Here is a 15884-nt window from a genome sequence, read left to right as displayed (position 1 = left end):
AAGTTTGTAATTATATTTAGTTGGGTCAATGTCTACCAATATGTTTGGATCTAAAAAGCCATGGCCGATCCTTGGATAATCGGTCTTCAACTGGCTCCCTGCTTACTAGTATTCTACATTTGACAGCTAACACAACCTAGAGGGTTAGTTAGTATTCAATTTAAACAAACTTTACTACTCTTCTGGGTACTTTGTTCTGGTAGGGGGTTTCAAAAAGAGTTGATCTTACTATGATGATATAAGCATTAGCTATGACAAAGCCCTAGGTTCTTTCTTGGAAAAACCTTGATGTCTTATCTTCTGTCTTGTTGATGTACGTTTTCCTCTGTTATACGAGATAAACTGTAAGACCAAGGTATTTCCACTTCATTTAAGATGCGACAGTGTAGTTGGTAGTTCGTAATTAGTGAGTTTATCTTGTTGGTTGTCCTTATCAAAATGCACTTCTTTGGATGGAAATTGATATGCTTTTTGTTTCTGATACTTGAAAGTTTGTTTAAGTTGTCTTGTAGTATTTGGTGGCCATTGTTCTTGAATTTCCTATAAACTAAGGAGTCGTCTGAGAATACCCTTGCCTCAAGTGCTATAGATTCTGGCAGGTCTTTAATGTCGGACAGGAATAAAAGTAGTTTCATGACCGCCACCTGTGGTATGACTGGTATTATGTTTAGGGGTTGGATTTATGTCCTTCAACCCAGAGAGATTGAGATTTCTTGCCGAGAAAGTCTTAAAATATCGCGAAGGGTTAATCCTAGTACTCCGTGATGATTGATTTTCTCGGAAGAGTAATTTTTGGGGAATTTTGTCAAACACATTGTAAAAATTTATCAGGATGTTTCTATTTTCTATCTACATGTAGATACATGCCAATTTTATCAAGAGTTAGTAGTATCAGGAGGCGGGTTTCGCATGATCTGTTTGCTCTGAACCCATGTTATAGTAATAGTGGTCATAGTCATATATGATGGTATGGTGCTGTGTTCAATATGTTCCATCAGTTCACATCATATCGAAGTCAATGAAACAAGTCAGTAGTCAGGAGTGTTGTGTTTTCTACGTTTGATTCGAAATCATTAAATTATTAAACGTGTTGTGTTCAATTTTTTGTATGCGAAGACTGGTAAAATGTTGGCTGCTCATCTGTCGTTGCGGATGGTTCGATCATGTGTTTAAAGATTTCTGGTATAGCATAGTATATAAGTATATGGTATAGTGTTAAATAATCAGCTGCTTCTTTAAGCATATAATTTGAATTCCACAAGGCTAGTGGCATGGATATAAACAAAGATCAACATAATCTTAAGTTTTGTTGATATTAAACAAGGAGTTCAAAGTGACAAATTATAACCTGGATACTGTGTTTGAAGTATATAAATCTTGTACACACGAACGTTAGCCTATATGACCAAAGTATGGTCTGTTGACTTTGATTTACATTTTCTTTTTTAATTTTAAGAATAGAAGTATGCTTTAGAACCAAATATCGAACAAACATATGTTTTACATCCCTTTCAACGCTTATACTCATTTTAAATACTCCCGCGAAAAATTCCTTTTTCCATTCGGAACTCGTTTTGTATTCAAGTGATTATCGTGTTGACAAGGAAGCTTTCTGAATTTCCGATAAAAATGCCAGAACAAAGACAAGACTATTGGATAGCAGAAAGTATCAAAGAAGAATCGTTTGAGAAAAAATATGAAATTCTGACAGAATTGGGAAAGTATGTTTTCTAAAAGATACATGGTAGAATTAAAGAACCACGTTAGTTACCATACGAATTTCAAAAAGTTATTTATATCAAACGATGGATTTAAAAGGCTTAATAAATATATATCTTTGTTAGTGGTAAATTTAAACATAAATTCAGACATGTAAACAAAATTAAACAAGATTATGATTGATTAAAACAATTTATTCAAATAGATAATCTGTTACCAAGGATAGTGATATAATAGTGATTATATTAATACAAAAGGGGGAGAGTAGACCAGTTATACATATTCCATTGATTTCATTGTTGTAGAAATGTAAAGTGTCTTATTTTTCATACACTTATTTCACGAGAACAACTTAACAATATTCAATTGATGAGATCATAATATCTTGTGTCATGTTATGAATACGACAAGTAATATCGGTCTTTCACTTTGTTTCACTTTTCAATGTTAAAATGCTTTTCATTTTAAGATAACTAAAACAATGAGGTATCATTGGCAATGAAACAAATATCCACCAAAGTTCAAACATCAGCAATGAGAAAAAAAACAATACAGTATAGTCGGCTATAATCAAAAGGCCCCGACTTAAACAATTTTTAACAGTCCAATTAAGAAAAATAACGGCTTAATTAATAAAAAATATTACAAAAAACAAATATGACTGACATGAACCAACACTACCTACAGGCTTCTTACTTTGGACAAGCACATTATGATAAGTTTATATACAAAATCTGCGTGCATGTTTGCTGACGTCAACCCCCCCTCCCCCTTTACCTAGGATAGTGGTGTGACGGTACAACATAAAAACAAACAATAAAAGTTAATTGGAAAGGATACAATGCAGAGACAATATCAAACAAAAACACAGACTGGACGTGACAGGGGATGTATACATTCCTAACAACCAGAAAAACATAAGAATACAGATCCTAAAGTGCTTGCTGTTACAAGTAACAAGCCAATAACACCTACTCAGAGTATTCAGTTAAGAATCAAAAGTTGTTATCATTAGAAATCGAACATCCAATGGATTTAGTGGAACGCTCCATTAACAGTTAGAGAAGAACATTTAGTCGAGCATGCTACAATTTGACACATAAGCTAGACAAGCCTAGCCAATATTACATGTTTGACACTTACAATTTTATATATTCAACCTGTCATTGCTAACCTGCAAGAACATTTTATAATTAATGCCTGTACCAAGTCAGGAATATGACAGTTGTTATCCATTCGCTTGATGTGTTTGGGCTTTTGGTTGTGCCATTTGATAAGAGACTGTCCGTTTCGAATTTTCCTCGTAGTTCAGTATTTTTGTGAATTTACTATATAGATGGTAGATATCCCATCAAGTTTTGTATATATTCAAAACTAACTTCCATTTTATGTTTGCTTGCTATTCTGCTTAGAGACGCCTGACTGTTTGGAATAACTATTGTCTCTTCATATTTGTTACATGACGTTAATAATAAAGTGATGAACTATATTATTGGCATTCCAAGTATGTGTTAGAAGGAAATGAATTTAATGATTTTGAATATGTTTGATAATGCTTTCACTACAAATTAAATATGTGTTTTCAGAGGAGCTACTTCTGTAGTACACAAGTGTATTGATAAAGGAACAAGCAAGGCATGGGCTGTGAAAATACTTACCAAACGGGTAAGTAAATTACAAACTTTTGCAAATAATAAAACAAATGGTTTCACCTGGTTGAAAGAAGAGTCATATTTATTTAGAATTTATGTTTATAAAAATTTGTCCACGCATCAATTTATTATTTGTTATTTATAAAATGGGTTTTTAGAAAAAAATGTCGAATGAATTTGGAGCTTTTCAACAAGTGAGCAAGCATAAGGCTCACCATAATTCTTTGAACAAAGTTAAATAACAAAATAATCGAACTATAAAGAAAATTAAAAACGGAAAATCCTTTATTAAATGGCTAAAATCAAAAGTTTAAACCCAGCTAGTTTTCCCGATATGTCGCAGTTTGACGTCGCGAAAATAACATTTTACGTTAGCAACGTCATTACCTCCCCTGTAACTGTATCGTATGCCCTTAAGACAGTTTTCAGACTTATCAGCTGTGATAAATGCAGTACATCAAAACAGTCCTCTTGCAATCAATAAAAATGGGTTCAGTCTATTTTCAGACTGTTCGGTTCTTGTAATTAACCATTACAAAACAACAAAAAAACTACAGAATTATCTTGAAAGCTATTGAACAGTACTGGTTGCCAATCATCTGAACAATACTGAATTGACAACGATATCTGAAATATACTTACACTTTTAACATACCTCTTCTTTTTGTGGTAAGACTTTTGAGATGTAGTTATGATCGAAATGACCGTTTTAGACTACAACCTGTTTACTGGTGTAGATAAGGGTCAACATGGAAAGTTATAGTCAAACTTGTATAATTTCTAAATCTAACAAACATATGAGTGTATCTTATATTTTATGTATTTTTATACTTTAAGGCTAACTTGAAAATAATCAATGCAGAAATTGGTGTTTTATTGAAATTAGATCATCCAAATGTGGTATGTAAACATTAAATGATATTGTAACAGCAAAGGCAACAGTAGTATACGGCTATTTAAAAGTAATAAATTGATTGAGAAAAAACAAATTCGGATGACAAACTTAAAACAAGGGAAACACATCAACTATAAAAGGAAAACAATGAAACAAGAAAAAGAAGTGCAACAGTAAAACAAACGACAACGCAACATACATAGAAACGAACTATAAGTTAACAATTGTCATATTCCTCACTTGGTAAGGACATTTAAAGAAAAATGGTGAGCTGAACATGGTTTGTAGCTAACCAAACCTTGCGCTTACTTACAATGTTAAATATACCACTAAAATTACAATATTAATAGTTATCAAAGGTAATGACGAGAAAACATATCAAATAAATGCTAGAACACCCAAGACAGAGAAATACATAAATCAATAATGGTATAAATAAAACCAATGAATGACATATATTTGAAAACTAGCTCCCTACAATTTTGTGTTCCAACTTTGTGAAATATTTTGTTTAATATATATTTTATTCATAATTTAGATTAGACTTAAAGAAATATTTGAAACACCACAACACATTTATTTGGTGTTAGAGCTAGTGACAGGAGGTGAACTGTTTGAAAGGTGAGATAGCCTAATTTTGTGTAAATTTTCCAGAAATTTGTAATTGAACCATACACGTATGGTCCTGACCATATATGTATATACTTATATTGATATTGCATAGTTTTACTAAAAATGTTTAAGGGTTGCCGTTGTTATCCTTGGCCTTGTTTTTGTTGTTCTGTTGTTTTCTTATTGGACAGTTAATGTGTCATTCTCGGTTTTAGTCAGTTAGTTTTGAACAACGGTACTCTACTTTTGCCTGAATTTATACCGGGATGAGCAAACGATGCCTTTGAGAACTACATTTGATGAAATTCTATCTTTGTGAAACATATCCAAGTTTATGTAATTTGATGATTTCCAATATTAATCTGATATTTATTAATATATTTTTAGGATAGTGACAAGAGGTAACTACTCTGAAAAAGATGCAGCTGCTGCTGTAAAACAGATACTTATTGCTGTACAAGTAAGATAGAAAAGAACAGCCATCAAACATATAGCTTTAAAGTCAAAAAGATTTCTTATCCTTTTTAGAATTAAGTGTGATTGAAATTGACAACGAATATCATCATCGTTGATATGATCATTAAAACAATGTCATCATGCCTTTCTTTTCTTCAGCACTACATTTGTAATTTGAAATATGCAATAAACTTGTTGGTTTAAAATGCATGCAACTTTCATTATATACACATACTCAGATATTATATATTCAGGAGGCTTTATTAGTATGAATTACTTGTGTCTGTTCCATTTAATGTAAATTAAAAAAAATATCATAGGTTTAAGCTTAACCCATAGAATAAGTCAGACGCTTTCGTTAATAGATTTCTGCTACTCGCAAACACGCACTTCATACAATTGATAGTTATCAAAGGTACGAGGATTCTTATTTAGTTCGCCAGGCGCGCGTTTTGTCTGCATACGACTCATCAGTGACGCTCATATCAAAATAGTTCGACAACTCCCGACTGCTGATGTGAGTACTCCTGCATTGAGAAAGCTAATCGAATCACTGCTTAGTTATAATCAGATAGCCACATCACAAGTTAATTCTGATTAATTGGTCGTCTCTTATTATTTTTTACTCTGTTCAATACTTGAACTTTTAATGACGGTAGATATTTTTTATATATAATAAACACCCTGCAATCATCACTTTTTATTGTGAAAATTATTACCAATAGTGATTTTAACTGAATCGTCTACTATCTTGCGCATATATAAATTTGGTGGGGCATGATTTAATAAACATGACATGAAATCAATATTATACGATTGGTGAATGCGTAGTGTTTGATATTTGAAATTTAATTTATATCAACTGCTCTAGAGGACATGTTTACCAATTTAGTACATACACCAACTGCTTTTTATAAGGTTTTCTTTTTCAGTATCTTCATCAGAATGGAGTTGTGCACAGAGATTTGAAGGTAAGAATGCTCACGTAATTGAGAGGAAATACATTTGATTTTTAGCCCTGACAACTTTTCTTTGGATTTAAGATCTAAAAAAAAATAGCAACAATATGATTGCAAACAAAAAAACGGGGAAATACTACTACATTTAGGAAGTAAATGTTTTTGAGTAAACTGCTATGTTGGTCGATTGAAATGTCTTTGTAATGAGTCCTTATAATAGAGTAAGTGAGTTTGAAAAACATTTAAAGAAAATTTGTGCATTAAAAATGTTTGAACACTAAATATATTTTTTGCTTGTATTTTTTATTTCTATTTTCCGTCCACTCATTTTTGAATATATATCTAGCAAAATTCTAGAAATATACATTAAAAATGAGGAGAATGGGACACATTTTCCGTCCACTAATTTTTTAAATTTATATTTACCCAAATTCGTGAAATATACATTAAAAATGTCGAGAATCGGACTCATTTAAATACGGAATTTGATGCTTCTGTCATACTAGTGAGATGTTTAGCTAGCTTTCAAATCAGGTTTATGATATGTCCACCATTGTCAAAATAAAAATAAATGTCTGTACTAAGTCAGGAATATGACAGTTGTTGTCAATTCGTTTGATGTGTTTGAGCTTTTGATTTCGTCATTTGATAAGGGACTTTCCCATATGATTTTTCCCCGGAGTTCAGTATTTTTGTGAATTTTTCTTTACATTTCCGTAATTCATTACTAAAAACCGTTCAAGATTTTACTTTTGGATGTTAAAGATACATAGCACAAAATCATCATTTCTGTGTGTCAGTGATTTCGGGCAATTAGTCTTCAACCTCTTGGAAATGTCTACTGGATTCGAAATGCACGTGTACATCATTTTTACTTCTAAAAGTCTCCAATATGGCCTTACGAATAGCCAATAGAAATATCGTAATATAAGATCAGAGCCTATCAAATATACCCATTATGTGTATCTCTTTTTCGTTTCACAATCTGAGCAGCATGATACGTTAAATACTTCTTAATGCAGGAACATCTAACGATCCACAATCATGAGAGAATGATTAATTGTGAGCAAATTTGTCATATAAAATACATTTAAAAAACAGGATCCTAATAACAGTATACATGTATGAATAAATTTATTGGTTTGTAAGAGCTACATTAACAATGATTCCTCTTTTTATTTGGGTCAATTTCCTGATTTAAAGAAGAAGGTGGAATAGTTCAAAGACGAAGTAGATTTCTGACTGTAATAGCTTACATTTTTGTAAAAGCTGACATGTCATAATCAATTTTTGAACCCATACTACTAGTATATCATGAAATGAATCAATCATAACTTAAATATCAATTATGGAATATTAAATTGTCTTTTTCAGCCGGAAAACTTATTATATGAAGATCTCACAGAAAACTCAGCTCTCAAAATTGGTATGATACATATCAAACCTTACTATAGGAGTGGGTACAAAATGTCATTCACATAATTATCTGGTTGTTTGTCCAGCAAATAATCCTGTAACATTTTTTTTTGTGAAAATACTGAACAGAATGACTTCATATTGAGTTACCTGCTTGACATTGATGAGTTCCGGTGTTTTAGAACTATTCGGATCTCTCAGACCACTACTTTCAATCTTTCCTTTTGAATCCTAAGAGTATGCTTGAAACCACAATCCACACAATCCTGATACTGTATCAAGAATTTCAAAGTTCAGAATAGTTTCAGAAAATTACCTGAAATACAATATTTGTGTCCTTGATAATTCAAGTAAGGAGGAATAATGTAAGAATTGCTATGCCTCGCTCTGTATTGTCTCTCATGTATCATAATACAATTTTGATTAACTCTACCATGAACTTTGGATCATATTTACTTGAAACCCTATAATGCACATATGTATTCTGAGTGAAACATTTAAAGATATATGCCATGGCGTTGTCAGTTTATTTTTAGATTTATGAGTTTGACTGTCCCTTTGGTATCTTTCGTCCCTCTTTTAGTGATGTCAACGACTTTATGGTTTAGTAATCATGGAGTTGTGTTATCAAATATAAACTTTCCCGCACAAGTCCTCTTTGATTTTAAGTGTTTAAAATATAATTTGGTTAAAGTTTAACACGTTTTTGTTTTTAAAATTCACAAGTAAATGTAGGCACATGATAGGCATATAGTGCTCTGTGAATACTAACTGATATTTGCGTTTGATATATACGAGCAGATATGTATTTAATCATTGCATTGCTTGGACATAAAATTAAATTGTAATGAGTTTTTAATGTTTTGTATATCGCAGATGGGCTCCAAACGTATTGTATACGAATTTCATTGATTTGCAGTATTGAATATCTATATTCAAAAATATCAAACGTATATACCAATTAAACATTTTAAAATGGCATGTGGCAATAATTATTGCCCATCTTAATTGTTTGTGAAATTTTCTTCCTAAGTGTTTTGTGTCAAATTGATGTATTATGGCGTTTGAAATCAAGAACTTGCAATGTTCATTTCTTTATTTTCTGTGAAAATAAGGTTAATATTTGGTTTATTCAGAAATGCCAAAGTTTTTATTTTACATTCGTCTACAAAAATGATAAGTTCATACAAGACATTTTAGAAGAAAATATAACAACCATATTTGCAAGGCCTGCTGGTGATATTTTGTTCACCTTATTGTTGAGAAATTAGTTTTTTTACTACATTTGAAATAACATCGACGATATGACCTTTCAAATTTGAAGATTATTTGTATTTAATTTAAATTCACAGCTGATTTTGGATTATCTAAAATATTGGACCATGAAGTACAGATGAATACAGTTTGTGGAACGCCAGGTTACGGTGGTATGTAATATTAACAGGAGTAAGGAACCTTACATTATAACATTCTGTTATAGCTGAAGCCTATGCATTCCATTGAAGTTTTGTATCAACATTATTATTTATTGTCATCCAAGATTTAATACAAATGTACCACCTAATCATAGTTCGTCACATCTGGTTACATACGAAAAACGATCGAAATAAATCGTCCATTGAATTTGACAGTGGTAGGTTATTACAAATGTAAATCTACATTTCATTGCAGTAAAATGTTTCTACGTCATAATCATATACCTCTAGTGTTTCAAAGCATCATTATATTTTATTTTGGTATTTTTAAAGAATATTTGGAAACTTGTTAAACATGGTTACTAAAGCTTGTACACAAGTAAAACAATAAATGACCATTTTCTCATATGCAATGAAATTTTTTGTGACATTTTGTATATAGAACTGGACAGGATAACACTTTTTTTTTTAATTTGAATCAAGTTACTTCTGTACAATTTTTTGAAAAGTGCAAATTTAACGAAGACAACTAGGAGAAAATCAATAATGGAAGATTTAAAAAAGAGAACAAACCGTTTATGTAATATGAAATATAGAAAGTTGCATGAAATTACACCCTTTATTTTGTACTCATTTCAAGTAAGCACATTACTTAAAAAAAATATGAATACGGATGTGTTCAAGAAAGGAAATATCTCCATAAGATAATTTTTTGAAATTTAAAAATTACATTAAATTTCAGCACCGGAATTACTGACTGGAAAAACATATACACCAGCAGTAGACATTTGGAGTTGTGGAGTAATTATCTACATTTTGTAAGTTATATACTTCTTATTTTGTATTTGTATTTAATTGTTGTGTCATTATAAAATATAAATTTTCAAATCGACTCGAACTTCTTAAACACAAATCAAACTGCTTCACTGTTTTTGCAAAACTTATCTACTATGAAACTACTAATGATATTGATGTATCTAATTTAACCAATAATATAGGTGTATCTGTATGAGTATGAGTTATTTCCCCTGAATGAAGAATGGGTGTATTTTCTTCATTTTTGTCTATCATAATGATAACATTAAAATAAAACAGACATTTATAAGCAAAAATAATCAGCAAGAGAAGATCTTCTAAGATTTCAAATGACCAAAATCGTCAGTTGAAGAATTATTCATAAGTGCCTTTATTTCTTAAAATATATGGCAAAAGATAAAGACTTTAATAAGCGAAAATAGTCAAATCAGCAATTCAGGCTCTCGACTTATCCTAATGGTGATAACCCAAGTCGTCTTCAAAATGTCATTTTTTTCAACAATATTAAAGTAGTTTTCTGTCATCATACCTTATCTTACCCCTACAAACAAATGCCTGTACCACATGTACTTAGTCAGGAATATGACAGTTGTTTGAAATTCGTTTGGTAAATTCCATCATTTGATTTTGCCATTTGATTATGGACTTTTCGTTTTTAGTTTTCCTCGGAGTTCAGTATTTTTGGGATTTAAATTTTTTTTAGAAGTCTTTAGAAAATTTCTGTTTCTCTCGAGATTAATATAATTAAAAACTGTACATCGAACTTAGTAGATATATACGGTAAGGTTATTAAATTGACTAGCTTCAATACAGTAACTAACAATAGTATACAGGAATGGAATATTATCATTTGGTGTGCTCATTAAAAGTTTGAAGTATAATTGAAGAGGTTAACCACATGTTTATCAAAGCTACAACAAACATGAAATGTGTTATTCTTAACGAACACAACATATTTTTTCGGCAATAAATAAAGTAATTGGTTGATTTTAAAAACATCATTGTACCTGCCATAGCAAATTAAAAAAAAAATACTGCAAAGTGCATGAAAATTATAATTGTTCCTTTTTCGACGACTCAATATCACTAATTCCAACTTATTCATATATGTTGAATAATTGTTGATAACAATCTAATATGCAAATTTCATGGATCCTTCTCAATACATTGATCCCTTATATTTCTTTATTTCAATGTGAGCAAAAGATGAAGATATTTTTATCCACCAGCACTGCAGCCACTAAGTCAAAGTAAAAATGTGTAGTTCTAGTTTTAAAAATTGAATCTTTTTATGCACTATAATTTTCAGGCTATGTGGTTATAGACCATTTTATGGAGATTCCGACAGAGAGATATACAAACAAATACTGAAAGGAGAATACCATTTTTATTCACCATTCTGGGACAGTATTTCATGGAATGCTAAGGTTGGTAATATAACTTTGATATAGAAGTTAAGTTCCTCACATTAAATATTTCGAAAAATTATTTGTTAAATTTGTTTCGTACAATAGATTTAATTATTAAGATTTACCATTTGAAAGTATCAAAACCAAAATGCAGTTGTAATTAATTACGTGGAGCAGGCTCTGTCTACCCTTCCGGAGCACCTAAGATCACCCCCAGATTTCAGAGGGGTTTGTGTTTTTTTTTTTTTTTTTTTTTTTTTTTATCTATGTTGTGTATTGTTATTATTATTTGTCTTGTTGTCTTAAGTTATTCGTTTTTATCCATGGCATAACTTATTATTTTGAACAAAGACCATTCCAATTCTACATGTGTAATGATCTGGCTTTTATGCAGGATTTAATAAGCAAAATGCTACAACTTGATCCTACGAAAAGAATAACAGTAGATCAAGCATTACAACATCCATGGGTCAAAGGGTCAGCAGCTAAGAATGAACATATGGCTGAAGCTCAGAATAAGATAAAAGAATTCAATGCAGACAGAAAGATGAGGGTAATTATTACATATCTTTAAGGATGTACAAATAAAGAAATTATGATAAAATGTAAAATTACAAAAATACTGAAGTACCAAATCAATGGCAAAATCAAAAGCTCAAAAACATTTATTTAACAAAACGGATAGCAACTATCATATTCCTGACTTAGTATCACCAGCCCAGTAGTCAGCATTTCGGTGTTGACATGAATATCAATTATATGGTCATTTTTATAAATTTTCTGTTTACAAAACTTTGAATTTTTCGAAATACTAAGGATTTTCTTACCCCAGGAGTAGATTACCTTAGCCGTATTTGGCACAACTTTTTGGAATTTTGGATCCTCAATGCTCTTCAACTTTGTATTTATTTGGCTTTTTAACTAGTTTGATCTGAGCGTCACTGATGAGTCTTATGTAGACAAAACGCGCGTCTGGCGTATAAAATTATAATCCTGGTACTTTTGATAACTATTAGTACAGATTATGTAGAAAATGGTGGATTAAGCCTGGTTTCATTTTTCATTTGTTTGACATTCGAATAAAATTACATTGTATTGACAAACGTGTGAACAAAAAAACAGATGATATAGTACTAATACATCACATGTAAAAGTTACAAAAATGTATGATTGAATACAAGTGAAAACATAAAAAAATATAGTTTCATATTTAAAATGCATTTGGAATAAATGGAAAAAATATACTTTAATGTCTTGGTGTGTCGCCTTTACTAATGTTGAAACCCTTATGTTTAATAGTTGATGTTAAAATATTGCTTGATGAAAAATTAGCTTTTGAAACTTATATATATATAGAATTATATACGAACTAGATATGTTAATCAAAATTTATAAGAACAATGCAATGAAGTGTATTGTGTGATAGAAACGAAATTTTTAAAAATTTAGGCAGTAAAAACATGTGCAGCTAAGCGAATTCAAACCTAACTTTATATAAATTGTATTATTGTTCTGTATATATAAATCGAATGGTTCCTCTTTGCTGTAGTGAAATGTTGATATCCACGGTTTAAAAATGAGATATGCCGATCCAATATATTTGGATTCCATGCAATTCCGAAATAAGTAATTGTATCTTTTCTATGAGATTCGTCATAGATTAACATCTGTTATTGCTTATTATACCTTCATAAACTGGATTCAATGTACAACCTATCTTTAAAAATATGGATAGCACGTATGTACGTACATTCCTTAATTCTATTGATATATGTGAATGTCAAAACGTAACATATTTTGATGAATGGAATAAAGCTGAATTTACTCAGGATCTCAGTTTTATTGATTGAATTATCTATATAATCTCGTAAGAACTATTATTCAAAAAGTCGTCAGTATCATTTCCAATTCCCAGGTAGAATAAACTCACCATAGATACCAGGACTAAATTTAGTATATACGCCAGACGTGCGTTTCGTCAACAAAAGACTCATCAGTGACGCTCGCAGTGTCCTGGCAGTTCAATCTTTTCAGTGAAGGGACCTTTCATTCATAGCTTCCATTATTCAATGTGTCTAGTTTCAAATGGTGATAATTAAATACTGTTTTTATTGTGTTTAAAAAATTGATGAATCGTATTGATATTCCTATATTTCATGTTTGTTTGCCATGTTGGCATTGCCATTTATAACAAATTTTTTGTTATTATATCAACGATTTTTTCAACTTAAATAATACATTTAAACCTATATCGAAAAACATAAACTAAAAAGTAAAATAACTCAAATACCGAACTCTGAGGAAAATCAAACATGGAAAGTCCGTAATTAATTTGACTCATATTCCATCCTGGTTTTGTAGCTCGCTAATCCTCTCAGTCGTATTATGTTGACAACGATGTTGACATAATAGGAAAAAATATCAAAAAGGGGTACAGTCAACATTGTGTCATAATCTAACCTGAAGGCCTCCTTCAGTGTAAATAAAAAAATCCAGGTATAAATGATGAGTTTATTCACAACCAATTGGTCGATGCAACTGCTGGAGGAGTCCCTGTGGGTGTTTCCAGCCCAGAAGTCAGCACTTCTGTGTTTACATGAATTATCATTGATATGGTCATAAACATAAATTAACTGTTACAAAATTATTTTTGAAATAATCAAGGCTTTTCGACCTCAGTAATATATATTACCTTAGCAGAACTTATGGTTCTCAATGCTGTGCAACTTCGTACTTTATTTTACCTCTTTAAACTTTTTTTTATTCAAGCGTTACTGATGAGTCTATTGTAGACAAAACGCGCGTCTGGCGTTAATGAAAAAAACCAATCCTGGTATCAATGATTAGATTATTTTCCCTTGTATAAATAAGGGCAAAAGTAGAACAAGTCACATAAAAAATCGTATCTCAAAAATCTGGCAAATGTAAGAAAGAATGAAGTATTTTTTTCTGTATTTTGAAGTTAATCTGATCTTGCAATTTTTGCAAACCCATATTTGATTTCCCATCGCGAATTGAATTTCATGTAATTTAATTATATGTTGTTCTAAATTCTTAAAAAAAACATTGTTTATATAATATTTTTTTAAATCAAAATCACAGTGTTCATGTTTTGTTTAAATATGTGATTAAAACAACTACTATATTGACCAGTATTGTTTAGCTTCTTATCGAACATATGAAATAAGATCCCCATATTTCAGTTTATAATAATAAATAGGCATCAGATACAAACATCATTGCATAGCAGTAGATAATTTTACTCACAAATGTTCTCTGGCCTGCGACGAAAGTCGCAGAATGCAAGAAATAGTAATTATACAATCCGGGGCGGCGGTCCGGCCACGGTCTACATAATTTGTATATAGTTTCAGAGGAAGGGAGACCTGGCGCATGGATGCTTCATATCTTGTATGCAGATTTTGTGTGAGGAATGATAACATGGTGTACATGTTGTACATGTTGTCAGGCAAGGTTCATCTGACCTTGACCTCATTGTTTGGTCCATTATATCATGTCCAATTTTAGCAATTAGTTATGTTTCTCGTACACTATTGGCATAGGCATACTTCATTTGAGGTTTACTTGTACATTTGTGTGGTATGATTGTAAGATGTATATGTTTGTTTTATTGTAGACAACTATGGATGTAACTTTATTAGCTGCTCGAGTCGGACGTGTACAAGAACTCCTTGGTTCAATTAGTGATATTTGACTTATCCTTTTGACAAAGACTATGATTTGTCAATTTATACATATTTCTAAGAAGCTGTTTATTATGTAAGATCTGCTAAATTGTACTAATTGACTGCATTTTGTATATTAGCATAAACTAGAGTACATGTCCTGATGTCCCATAAGGATACCTAATTACAATATGGTTAAATAAATGACATTTTGATGAAGAAAGTTAATAATGATCAATAATGCCAATATATTCTTAAATATTTCATCATTGGTTTCAAGATTTATAGCTAATGTAACCACTTTCAAATTGATCGAAGACGTCTTATGTAAATTGAAGATCTGATAAATTTGCCCTTCTTTTACCTACACTGTCATATCTTTTATAGAGTGATTATTGTTGAAGTGTTTTTTCTCCTCTAGGGTCTGATTTTCACAAAGAATATTTGCAAAGAATTTTTTGCCAAACCATGACTGGGCAATATAGTCCTTGACGTTAGATCATGTATTGGCTGATTTTGTTTGCAACTGCTGCACACATTTTACAAAGAGTCCAAAAAATTACAACAAATGTGTATGGTTTTCGTTGTCGTATATGTCTTTTCAAATCTTTTACGGAAATACGTTTTTGGATTACTACATACTTATATTGCATTAATATTTATACTTCTACATATTATTTTTGTTTGAAATGTAAAATATTAATACATAAGCTTTTTTATACAGAAGTGTTCCTTTGTCAGTTATAATTGACTGTTCAATTATTGCATTTTGGTACTTTTCAGTGCTTTTTTACATATCTACTTATATACATAGTTTTAAAGGAGCACTAGCTACGATATATATAAAAA

At 30.8% G+C, this 15884-nt stretch overlaps 1 protein-coding gene across 1 annotated transcript; it reads left to right on the top strand.

Annotated features, from left to right (window-relative positions):
- Positions 1 to 1577: 1577 nt before the first annotated feature.
- LOC134715895 (calcium/calmodulin-dependent protein kinase type IV-like) lies at positions 1578 to 15790 on the top strand. Its single transcript, XM_063578438.1, has 12 exons — positions 1578 to 1721; positions 3306 to 3384; positions 4209 to 4271; positions 4805 to 4887; positions 5266 to 5338; positions 6267 to 6305; positions 7668 to 7719; positions 9062 to 9136; positions 9867 to 9942; positions 11250 to 11367; positions 11744 to 11902; positions 14987 to 15790. The coding sequence occupies exons 1-12, from the start codon at positions 1630 to 1632 to the stop codon at positions 15062 to 15064; spliced, it is 987 nt and encodes a 328-aa protein (XP_063434508.1). The 5' UTR covers positions 1578 to 1629; the 3' UTR covers positions 15065 to 15790.
- Positions 15791 to 15884: the final 94 nt, after the last annotated feature.

The sequence above is a fragment of the Mytilus trossulus genome, chromosome 4 (assembly GCF_036588685.1).
Source record: "Mytilus trossulus isolate FHL-02 chromosome 4, PNRI_Mtr1.1.1.hap1, whole genome shotgun sequence".
NCBI classification, from domain to species: domain Eukaryota; kingdom Metazoa; phylum Mollusca; class Bivalvia; order Mytilida; family Mytilidae; genus Mytilus; species Mytilus trossulus.
The sequence above is the reverse complement of the archived record's forward strand: the minus strand, read 5'-3'. Positions and strand labels throughout refer to the sequence as shown.